The sequence below is a fragment of the Pezoporus occidentalis genome, unplaced genomic scaffold (genome assembly GCF_034315485.1).
Source record: "Pezoporus occidentalis ecotype Australia unplaced genomic scaffold, CSIRO_AGI_Poc_V1 ctg4, whole genome shotgun sequence".
Lineage (NCBI taxonomy): Eukaryota > Metazoa > Chordata > Aves > Psittaciformes > Psittacidae > Pezoporus > Pezoporus occidentalis.
The window spans coordinates 2,869,571-2,881,984 of NW_026915724.1; the positions used below are offsets into that span (position 1 = coordinate 2,869,571).

Here is a 12,414-nt window from a genome sequence, read left to right on the forward strand (position 1 = left end):
CTATGGGGTGCATCTTCTGCTTTAGTGAAGTGTGGTCTTTAGGACCTATTTCTAATGTTGAATATTTCAGTAGCATTTACTGTTTGGAGACAAATGTGCAAACAGTCTACTGTTCCATATCCGTCTTGTATCTATTTTTTCTTAATTGTTAGCACAACTGATAATAGTTGCATCTAAGCAGCCAGTAAATACTGTGTTCAAGATAGACACACTTTTCTTGTTCTACAGGAAGTGTGACACTGCACATAGAGTTAAAAAATATGTTGCATGAGTAATAGTTATAAAAATATACCCAATAGCTTGTTGTGCATTTGATATTACATATTAGTCCTGTCCTTTTCTTCTTATGACTCTTGAGATGCCAGCAGCATCAGCAGGAATGCAGAATCAGGGCAGATTCAGGCATGACACTAACATATACAAATCCCACTGAAATCCCTGTTCCAAACCCAGTGTTAGTGCAATTGTGGTTTAAAATTGATGTTGGGTGCCAGTGATCAACAATGCAGACTTCACTGATTTGTTATGCAATTTGTTGGAAGAACAAAACCAAAAAGCTAAGTAAACAAAGCTCTTTCAAACAGGTTTTAAATAGGTGCGGTGTTCAGCTGGCATTATTAGATTAGCTATTGAAATAAAAAAAAAACTGTACTCACTTAAACCAAACGAGGATCTGGTCCATGGTATCAGCTGTAGGGTAAGTTCATAGGTTAGACCATACCATGGGGTAATGATATACACTAATCTGAAGTCCAATCTTCAGACATCAGATAAAGAACTTTAAGACACTGTTTGATGGCTGTATAAACACAGAGCACCCCCCTTTATCTTATATCCCTTATCTGGATCATTTATATGGCTTCAGTTCCCATACTGCCTACATGCCATATTACAGAAGAGATTAAAAATTCAAAGCCGATTCTTTTCTTGCAATGCATCATCAACACCCTTTTCCTGATCATCTTAGCCTCTGTGTAATTTATCCTGTGTTTATCATCACATCATCAAGCCCTGTATGTGTGTAGGGGGATCTGTCTTAGTTTAATTAAATACAGACTGGGCACACTCCTGAAGTTATTACTCAGACAAAACTGCCATTAGGGACTAAAACCTCTGACCAACAGTAAACCTGTTTCAGTAAGCTTTACATTTAAAACAAGAAAATTTATTCATCTATTTGTGCTATTTTTGGGTTGTTTTGGTTTGGGTGTTTTTTGTTTTTTTTTTTCAAATATGGAATGAAATAGGTTCCTGCAGGAATGCACATGCATCACTGGAAGTTGCAGTCATATTTTTTTAAAAATCATTCTTTGATTTCCGTAGCATCATTTAAGTGTCACTGTTTTTGAGTGACACTTGAGAAAGTGTTTTGAGTTACAACAATATGATATTTTTCTATTTATTTTTTTTTTTTTGAAAGAAATAGAGCTTCTGCTTCCTGAAATTATGTGCTTGATCTTTTTCATCTAACAGATGGGGCTCCTAAAGACAGTGAAGCAAGATATGTGTCTTTATCTAGGATTCAGTAGGGGTTTTAAAATGATCTTATTAACACTGGTAAAGACTTCAGTGGTAAGCATTTTCCAGAGGATCATGGCTATTCCAAAAAGCACATAGTTCAGAATGATTGCATCACCTTTTATTTCAGGATTTCAGTGAATTTTACCTGACAAAACTGCATGTCTCTGTAATGAGTAATTTACATTTCGTTCACAGTTTAATGTAGAACATCATAAATAGTTTTCTTGGCGCGAGACGTGGTCTGTGACTACAGAGAAGCGAAGGGATTGTGTTTGTGCCGGTGACGAGGACGGGCCCAATGGAAAGCTGCTTATTTTGACCTGGTCTCCCATATATGGTGTGTGGCTGTCCCGAGATCCCTTTTCTCCGCTAAACAACATGAAATCCTAGGTGTCTTTTTAGCTCGAGGTTCATTTGTAGCTTTGCAAACTGATCTGCTTTCCTGAAGTATTCCCCATGTACTTGCTACAAAATAATGTCTCGCTTACTGGGATGTAGTAGCCAGAAGACATTTCTCCTCTAGAAGTATTGCTTTCATTCACAGATTAGTTAATTGAAGGTAAGGATATACTAGTAGTGAATAACCACGGATTTTTGTAAAGAAAAAAAGTACTGTTTCAATCTATTTTTACAGTATTTTTTTCATTTAGGGCTGTAGACCTGGCATAGTATTAAGACTTCTTTTTTTTTTTTTTTTGTACTGCAAACCATGATGCTGTTTTCCTCATCATATTTGGATTACGTATACTGAAAAAGTGTAGAAAAATCAGTGTTACATGAATTGAAAGATACTGCCTAGAGAGTGGAACTGCTCTGGAGAACCCTGGTCAAATTTAGCTATTATGTACGTTAGGATGTTGTGTAGCATAATGTATATATCTTTAAAAGAGTTTTTTTTTGAATTATGAGCAACTGAAAGTGCTGTAATAGAAATGTATCATAAACCCATTTCAGTTTAATGGTGTACTAATTAAATTACTTAATTACTTATTGATTCTTAAAAGCTAAGCTTTGAAGAGTTACTGTTACTTAATGCAACTGCTGCTGTCTTCTTTGGGAGTGTTTGTAAGGTCTGTGAAAAGGGCCTTTCCACAGTTATAAATTTGAAAACTTCAGTGGGTGTGTAGTAATAATTTAAAATGCAAATTTTACCATCTTTACAGTTGGTTTTAGGGGCACAGATACTTAACATATCTGCATGTTTTAAACCGTTTAAAAAGTTCCAGATACTTTATTTAATAAATAATTTAAATCGGAGAAGGCTGGCTTAAATTGTTTTAGCAGACCCTTTCTTTACAAAGTTGCAAGAATCTCAGATATTTAAGAACAAAACTGTTACATATCCAATCAAAACTGCGTGTCCGGACATGCATGCTGATTGTATGCCTAAAAGCCTCTGTGAGTATCCTTATTTAGCTTCTCTCATTGATAGAATGTTGGTTTAATTCCAGTTATTCTGTTAGTACGGCTTTTGTTTAAACCCAGTTTACTAGAGGGGACGCATCTACGCACAATTAAGCTTTTTAAATGAGGGAGGACCCGAGGGATTCATTAATTGTTCTGGGGTGAGGCTGAAGAAGGCGCAGAAAAACAGGGGTTTTTCCTTGCGGGCTGGGGGCAACCGGCGGCCAGGGGCGCTCAGCTCCCGCGCCGGTTCCGAGCCGCCGGCGGAGCGCGGCAGCGTTTAGCCCAAGCAGGAAGGTTGACTTCAGATCGCGCAAGCCTCATTGCAGTTGTTGCTTTTAAGCCAATAAGGTTGGGACAAGAGAATAGCTGCGGTTTGCATTACAAAAACAAAAACAAAACCCAGAGAAGAAGGGGGGTGGGGGGGAAGGAAAGGAGGAAAAAAAAGGCGAAGAAGGGGAGTGAGGAGCAGAGGCGCGGAGCGGCGGCGTGCCCCCAGGCGCTCCTGCTCAGACCCACGAGGCTGAGCGAACAGGCGGCGGGCTTGGGGGCAGCCTCCTCCGCCGCGGCTTTGTCTGCTCGCCCGCCCCGCTCCTCTCCGGCTCCGGCCCCGGCCCCAGTCCCGGCCCTCGCCCCGGGGCGCGCCTGCCCCGCCGCGACATGGGAGGCGCCGCCGCCGCCGCCGCCCTGTGAGCCCGCGAGCGCGGAGACTGCGCGGCGCGGAGACGGCGCGCCCCGGCATCGTGAGTACAGGCGGGCAGCGCGGGGCAGAGGGAGAGGAGGACAGGGGAGGAAACGAGAAGGAAAAGCCCGGTGGCAGAACAGCCCCGGGCGGGTTCCGCAGCCGTAGGGACTCTCTGCCGTCCCAGTATAAATCAATGGGTGCAGGAGTTAATTTTGGCTGTGTTTCAGGCCGGGGTTTGCAGGCTTCCCACCAAGCAGACATTAGGCGTTTCTGCTTACTGTGATCAGCCGGGTTTGGGGATTCCTCCGGTTTGATTTCCTAGAGTGCTAATGGTTCGGCAGATAGGAACGACGTGACGGTGAGATGTTAAATGGGGAACTGGAGCGGGGAGGAATAGGCACGTAGAGTCAGAAACCTTTCTGAAAGAGACAGGAGAGCATGAGAAAAAGAAAGAAAAAATTGGGAGGAAGAATGCCCGACAGAGATTTTGACAGCGCTTTCTGAAGCAGGAAATCCTTTCGCTTAATATGTTTAAATTTCCCAAGCGCCAAGGAAAAACACACAGATCCCCACAGGAGAACTCTTCAAGATGACAGAATAAACATCTATACAACTGAAATATTTGACGTTTATTGACATTTTAGGTGGCTTAGATAGAACGACGGTCTTGGAACGAGGAAGTTAAAGACCTTTTGAAATCTCATTACATTTACCTCTTGCTTTTGAGCAACCGAGCCCCACAGAACATCCCTAGATGTATATTTCTCTCGGTGTTTCTGACAAAACACCAGCAAGAGCGAGGACTGTACCTTGCACCAAAAGGTTTGTTCTGGAGAAGTAAAGGTGTTAGTGCATTTAAAAGTGCTTCTTAGAAGGTGGTTGGGATTGTTAGTTTGTTTTTTAATAAACATTTAATAACAAGGCAAGCAGAAGAAATAAAAGTGTTCAGGGGAAAAAAATAAAAAGGATAGTGTATTTCATGTAGTTTGTTTCAATTTAGAAGTGACTACAGTGAGAAATTTGGGATAAGAAATGCTGTGCAGTGTACCACTGGAAGACTTTATCGTTAGATACCATGTATAACGAATCTTTTCTTTTCCATGCCATACTGAGATGGTTTGCAAAGCATCTGCCGGAACATAGACTGCTGGGTTGGGGTGTAGAAGAGATTCATAATGCATAGATATATCTGAAAATATGTATATGTGTGCTTATAGACATTATATGCTTTTGTGTATATAAACAGACATGCACACAGCATTTTACATGTTGCTCACGAACCCAAAGCATGTAGTCTTTAGCCAAGCACTTCGCTGCCGTCTGAGTTTTCCCAAGGCCTGGTAGGGTCTGGAAATGAGCAGCCATACTCTCTCAGCAATTCCATGCAGTGGCAGGCAGCTGGAGTCATGCTCTGCCTTTGGAGAGCAGAGAGAAAAAAGAATGAGTAATCATTTTGTTTGAATTGCAATAAGTATTAAATATTTCTTGGGAGCCAAAAAAGTCTTGGAAAAGGAGAAAGACATTCTTAAATGGCTGGTCATAATAGGAGCATTGTCACATTGTAGTACTTCTTTCTTAAAGGGAAGAAAGTGTTGGGGTTTCGGAATGTTTCATTCATAAGTGTATGAAATGAGCATGCAGGATAGCACTTTTAAAAGAATATAAACTAGTAATTAAAAATGAAATAACTGTAATTACCTGCTTCTGCTTTAATAAGTGCAATTTGTCTTTGATGTATTTAGTGAAAAAGCCCTACCTCTTCACTTAGAACCCAGCAGCAGGATTATTGGAAGAGTGAAAGTATTACCAAGTTTTATGTGTTGCCAGCAAGGTGCCTTTTTGTAGCCAATTTGCATTTTAGTTTTGTAACGTTTTGGCTGTTGAAGCCATTATGTCTGTAGATACTGATGGTGTAGGGCTTTTAAGGAGGCAAAGAGTGCTGCTCTAGGAGAAATTCCTCTTCTCTTGTTCCCTCCACCCCTTGCTAAAAATGACAGATATATATATATATATATATATATATCTCCTAAGGAGAAACACTGATTTGAAAACTGCCATTGTCTTTGAAATGTACTCCTTTAAAGTAGAACCGTACTTTAAGAAGAAGCGCGTGTGTTGGCTGTAGTTTTCTGGGTTAACTTCTTATTTTCACTTAGAAAATTTCTTTTCAGCTGGAAAAATGTTTTAAATTATAGCCATTAAAAAAAAAAATAAAATTGCTCATAGCAAGCAAAAATGCTGTGGAAAACCTGTAATTTAGACAAGTACCTACATTTTATTTGCTTTGTGCTGCTGAAATTTAGAATCCCTTCCCATTTACAGTTTACTTTTCACAGAACATTATTAACTTTTTGGCTTCATACATGATCTTCTGTCAGATGCTTTTGATTTGTAATTTAGCAAAGTATAATAAACAGTGCAAAAGTCATGAATTTTCCTCCGCATCCTGAGCTCTGTGGTAGGGAAAATGTGATAAAATGTGTACCTTAAGTCTTGTTTGATGATCTCTCAAAGCAAGTTTGCCTTCTGGAAATAATTTCTGGGGTTGAAGAGCATGGTATTAACAGATTTAATGTGGCTATTCAATGGATTGGTGGAGTACTATGTGAGGTTTAACAAAATGAGAGAGACAAATTGAACATCAACAAAACCTACATCTGTGAAGAATTATAAATTTAATTAGGAAAAAGGCAAACTTAAAAGACCTCATTAACTAATCAGAATTTGATGTTACTGATTTAAGATTCTTAACTGGATGAATTTTAAGTAGCTTTGCTGTCATTGTCCTTTTTTTCTCGCCATGTAGTGCCCAGATTTGCAATATGTATTAAGGAGAATGATGGGAATGTTACTTACAACAATCAAATTATGCACAGTAATGTTTTTGAGGTATCAAGGAGAATGTGTATATCATTTAGCATACAAAGCATTTCTTAGTTTTAGCAGAGTGCAGCGTATGAAGGGTGAGTGACAGCTCCTTTTTTCTCCTCTTGATTTTATTTATTTATTTATTTAATGTGCCCCTTTGGCTGACTGGGTAAGGCCATTTAATTTTATTTTTTTCTTTCATTTTTTTGTTTGATACGTGAGTTATGTTGCAGTTATCCAGAAATCTGTTGGCAAAGTGGGAGAGTATATGAGAGCAAGCGCACACCACCCAGAAATGTTTTTATTCTATGAACTGGTCGTCATAAGTGTGGTTCCTTACTACGTTGTAATTTTGCACTACACATAAAAAACTGAAAGCATGTGAAGTGTAGCATTTTGTAAACTGTAACTAATTTCACTCACATCTGTGTCTAATTGTTGTCTGCATTCGCATTCTTGAGAGTAGATTTATTTTTCCTGGACCACTCTGTGGATTCAGCTGACCAGCCTAAGTGAGGATTAGTTGTTTTAAAGTTATTTTGATTAAAGAGTCATTTTTAAATATGGTAACGTGCAACACATGGTTTAAATAATCCTTGAGACACAAAGGAATATATCTGAAGTATGTCTAATGAAAATGAAGATTGTGGATATGAACTTTCACAAATCATGGAGTGTTAGAGGACAAATAAGGTATATATTTAATTCACTTTGAATGAGCTGCATTATTATTTTTTTTTTGCCCTTTCCCATGAATCTGTAAATGAAATCTCTCTCATTATACACACACATGCACGTGTGTGTATATATATTTGTAAGTGTACAGAAGTTATTATTGGTTTTAATTTGGGTAAATAAAATAGGTTTAAATGTATTTTAGGGGTTAGTGAAGAATAAATAAAACTGTAGGGTACTTTGGAAAATATCAATGAATTAAAGCTTCTATTTGAAAAAGGAAGATTTTTACTATTATAAAAGATATGTTTTTAAGGATCGTGTGCAAAAGGGAGTGAAGATAGCTCTGTAAGCAAACTTAGTTCTCACCTATAATTTTTTCCAGGTGTTTAGAAGTAGCAGCAGAAATATATCCTAAGGCACTCTGCTGCAGTTTCTGGGGTAAAGAACTGGGAAAAAAAAATCTTTAGAGCAAAATGCACAGTTTTGAATGTATCTGCTCATCTAGTTTGATTTGGCATGCATGATGTATTGAAAAGCATGTTATGCAGTACTTTAAGTACCCAGTTATAAAAAGATTGATGTTTTTCAGCGTGCATTATTGTATGCTTCTTGACATCATTTGTAATGTTCTGCATTGCTTGGCTGCCCCTAGGAGTTGTTTACTCTTGCTAGTAGTAATTCTGTCTGTGATTAAAAATAACAAAAAAAAAAAAAACAACAAAAACCCTACAGACACATAAGTAGGATTTGCTTGGATGATTTTTATGGCACTTAAAATGCCTCATCTCTCTTGTCTTTGCTCTGTGATCATTTAGGAGATGTCAGTTCAGGTCGAATGCAAACGCACATGAAGGATTCTCAGTGCAGACATTAAGAGAATATATACCTTGCGTGGAGAAACTTTTGTGTGCTTTTAAGTTAACAGCGTCTAGCAGAGGACCTTTACCTGAATTTTATCATCCGCTGACAATCGTTACTGGGTACAGAGAAGAGTCTGTTAGCAAAGCAATGGTGTTTTTCTAATAGGATATGAAAATCTATTACTCACCTGAGTTATAAAAGGAGTCATTTTATTAAGCTGGAAAATTATTGCTGGGCTTCCCAGTGGAACCAGATTCCTTTCCTTGATGAGTGACCTCAGAGGTAAATGCTACAGCTTCCTCCTATTTATTTAGCCAGAAATGTTCTTTCAAGTCATTTTATCAGAAATCTCATTAGCGACTGGAATTTTTACAAGTACAACTTTGTGCAGTAATGTGTGGGGTTTTTGTTTTAATTCACCCCAGCTGGAGATGGGCTCATTTTGGAGATAATTGTGTAATACTGTTTGTCACAGATTGAAGATCTTTACCATAGGTAGATCTGCCCCTTGTTGTCCCCCCACTCCCCCAGATTAATGTCAGCCGCTCTGGCTTTCTTCACCCCTCACCTTTGGGGTGAGCTGACTTGTGGGTTCCCTGTTGCCCAGGTGCAGAGGACGGATGGCAAAGAGCGTAGGAAGAGGAAAGCCAATGAGATGAGGGCAAGAAGCTGTCAAGAGTTAAGGGGATGGGAGGAAAAGATAGCTAGCAATAGCAAAAGGCAAGAGGGGTGGAGGATGGTGGGGAGCTCAGGGCTGGAGTGGCGTGGTGGGGTTACCTTTGTGGGGGTGCGTGGCAGAGCCGTGCCGTGCCGTTCTGTGCCATGGGAGGAGTGAGCGCCTCTGCAGCTGTCACGGGCCCCTGATGAATCACTATCCCGTCACTTGGCCGCCGTCCCCCGGCACGGGGAGGAGGGAGAGAGACCTGCCGGGGAAACAACAGTTGAGCCTTCAATTTAAAGACAATATGCCTTTCACGGGCACTGCGCCCTCCTCCTCTCCTTTTGGCTTTAAAGGACAGAGTTGTCATCCGCAGTAATATCCTTCCTTTAAATTAAGTCCTCATAGTAAAGTGGAGTAATAGAGGCTTCTGTTTCTTTCCCTGGTTTACAGGTGCGGAAGTCCCAAACCAGTTCAGATGTTGCTGTTTCGACAAGCTGCAGGTAAGCATTTGATTGACATTTGCTATTTTTCTGCAAGGCTTTTGTTCCCTTTTTTAACTTCAGGTGACAAGTAAATATCTATCCATGTTTTCCACATTAAGCAGATGAGTAAGTGCTCGAGCGTCGCTTTTAGGTGCATGCAACCAAGTCTGTAAACCTGGAGCACGTCCACTTCTTTACTAAATTGTTTGATTTTATGTTAGATACTGGCTTTTCAAAGTCATTGTGATATCATCCTTCTTTATGTGTAGGTTGGTTTAGGCAATTAAATGTAAAATGAAGGATTTGTGTTTAGAGCTTGTGATAAAATCTCAAACTGTGAAAGCTTCATAGCTGAAATGACACTTAGGCTTAAGGATATTTATACATTACGGTGGGAGGATTTTTTTTATATAATTTTATAGTCTTTAAAAGAGCCTAAGCATTTTTTAAAAAATGAAAAATTACTGATTCAAATGCCTTGGAGGCAGAATAACCTATGAAACTTCTACAGGGAGCAATTACTTAGACTGAGTACATCAAATAACATTAGCAAAAGTTTTAGGTATAAAGAAATGAAAGGTTTGGGCACTTCAATCATAAGCTTCCCCAACATATGTCATGGTGGCCACGGCTCTGGGCTTTTTTATATAAGGCTGTTGAAAACACAAATTGGAAATATTCAGCTGTTTGTGTGCTTTATAAATGTGTAATTTTTGCTTTGAATCGGAATTGCTCTCTGACTAAGCAACAGCTGTAGAGATACAGCAGAGTGCTAAGGCATACTAACGCCTATATGGATCCACTGTATGTTGGTCATATCCCTTTTCAATTGGGCACGCTTTATGTAATCCACAAAGCAAACAAGTGAGCAGACATAATAATGTTTTAATGCTGCATTTGTTTCAACGGAAACAGAGGAACAATTAAGTAGTTTGCCAGAGTAAACACATACATCAGGAATATCTCATTCCCTGTCAGTAGATGATAGGTTTCCACAATTGCTTCAAGTGTTTTATTTGGTTTGGAGGCCCATTATATTGCCACTGAGTGGTTAATCTTGAAAAAGCAGAGTGTTAATTTGTTTTTAAGAGAACGTACGTCTTCATATATTGGTGATTCTATCTTTTCACGTACCTTAAAAATACAAGGTGACACAACTGTTTAAAGTACAGTACTTCGTATCTAAGATTTATTCTGTTTGAAGCTGCAAAAATAATTATGGTAACTGGTCAGTCACATTTTGGAGGGCTACAAATGAGTTTTGCAGTAGAAATGACCAAGTTAAGAGAAGCTGTTCATTTTTTGCTGTTTTCAGGATGTTGATTAATAGCAAGCTGCATCTCATATAGGTAATTCATATTGAATATGTCACTAAAACTAGCTGCATATTATTTTCAGGTCTATGGAAATGCAGGATCTAGCCAGCCCACATAGACGACTAAGTGGTAGTAGTGAATCCCCCAGTGGTCCAAAACTTGATAACTCCCATATAAATAATAATTCCATGACACCCAATGGCACAGAAGGTGAGCCACCATTATTTTTAGTCTTTCATAGTTTATTTTTTCTTCTTGTTGCATTGATGTTCTTGCAGTAAGTAAGCTACATAGAGAAAATGTTTTACTATTTTAGGTGTTCTGTGCTTATGCAATATTGTGTGGAAAGCCAATGATCAATGTTTATCAGTAGTTACTCTTATCAAGTTTCAGCAATAGCTTTCATTCCAGGTTTATCTTCCTTTCATTTAGTTTGAATGGACTGAGCAGGTAGTATGTGCGGAGCTTGAAAAAACCTCCAAAAAAACCTGAAAGGGTAGCTTAGTCATGAGAAGAAAGAGCGTTTACAGTTGTACTACAAAACTCAGTCTTTCAGTGTTTTTCACTAGATGGGTATTTCTTGATGTTCTCCCTTTTTTTCAAGCTCCTAAGGCTATGAAGTTTTCTCAAGTAGGCTAATAAAACTAAGTGTTGAAATTTCCTCGGGCTAGCTTGCTGCTCTGATGGAGTGGCCAAAATTCAAACAGGTGTAGTAATTCAATGGGTAAACTGATACCTATTTTTCAAGAAGCAGTCAGGCAGTTTATAAGTTATGTTTGTTCTCAATAGAATACTAACAGCAGAACAACCTAACAGCTTGGCCAGTAATACAATAGATATATAATACATACAATAATACATATAATGAAACACAGAAGGGTTTATATAATAAGCAGCAAAAAATACTCTTTCCTGTAACATTTCTATGGTTATAATAGGAAAGATTGTACATGACATTTAGATAGCTATGTCAATAGAGATTTTAATGCATTACGAGAAAAGTCACACAGCTTCAATATTACTGTTCAGTATAAATGTATAGTTAAACAACTGTTGTAGCAAAGATAGGCCTTTTTTCCCTAAGAACTGGGTCATATTAGTGCTGTCAGACTGTTTAGGATTATGGACATGCGTTGCATTCTTCCAGGAAAGGCACATGTCAATCAAACAGATGTCATCCCCCTTCAATTCCCCAAACATCTCTGTTATTCATTCTAATTGGAGTCCTCTGTAGTGGGGAGGGTTTATGGGTTATCAGATTAACAGGCATTTGTGCCAGTTGTGTATAATTTACTTTTTGTTATTGCTGTAAAAGTATTGCAGCGAGCAAATTTTAAGTCATTTTGGAAAAAAACAAAACAAAACACCAACCCCCAAAACTTGCTTTTTAAGGAATAAATAAAGTGTTTAATGTGTTAAGTAGTTCAAGCAAAACAATATTTCATCTCCTTAGGTGAGTCTTCTTCCTTTTAAATACCCAGCTATATTACCATATTTTAATATTAAATTATCAGGTGTATACTATTTTGGTATAGGATAAAATTGCGTGACCCTTTCAAATTAAAATTCCTCTAGGTCACAAAAGCCCTTTGCGGTAAATTTGACCAGCTTTCGTACCTTCTGTGTTACTTGAAGGTTCTTTATTAGCATAGAAATAAGGAGTGGTCCTTGAAACACTGAAAGGCACTCATCAACTGGCTTGACTTTTTGTTCTAAGTAGTTGTTGTGTGTAGGCATACACCCTGAAAAATGGGGTGCTTAATATTAGTTTGACAGGAAGCAAGCTGTATGTTGTATCTAGTCATTCACTGACCTCAGGTAGCAAATAATTTTGGAGGTAATATCCCAACTTCTAGGTGGGTATCAGAGCCTATTGAAGGAAGTAAATTAAGCCCCAGTAACTAATTTATCTGACACGAGAATCTTAAAGTTCATGTT

General features: G+C 38.6%; 1 protein-coding gene across 1 annotated transcript in view; it reads left to right on the forward strand.

Moving 5' to 3' along the window:
• The window catches only part of EYA1 (EYA transcriptional coactivator and phosphatase 1), a 163,517-nt gene that overhangs the window by 70,772 nt on the left and 80,331 nt on the right, over positions 1 to 12,414 (forward strand). The window contains exons 3-4 of the mRNA XM_062633203.1: positions 9,129 to 9,178; positions 10,559 to 10,686. Of these exons, the coding sequence (XP_062489187.1) occupies positions 9,129 to 9,178; positions 10,559 to 10,686 (178 nt within the window). The remainder of the gene's footprint in view (positions 1 to 9,128; positions 9,179 to 10,558; positions 10,687 to 12,414) is intronic.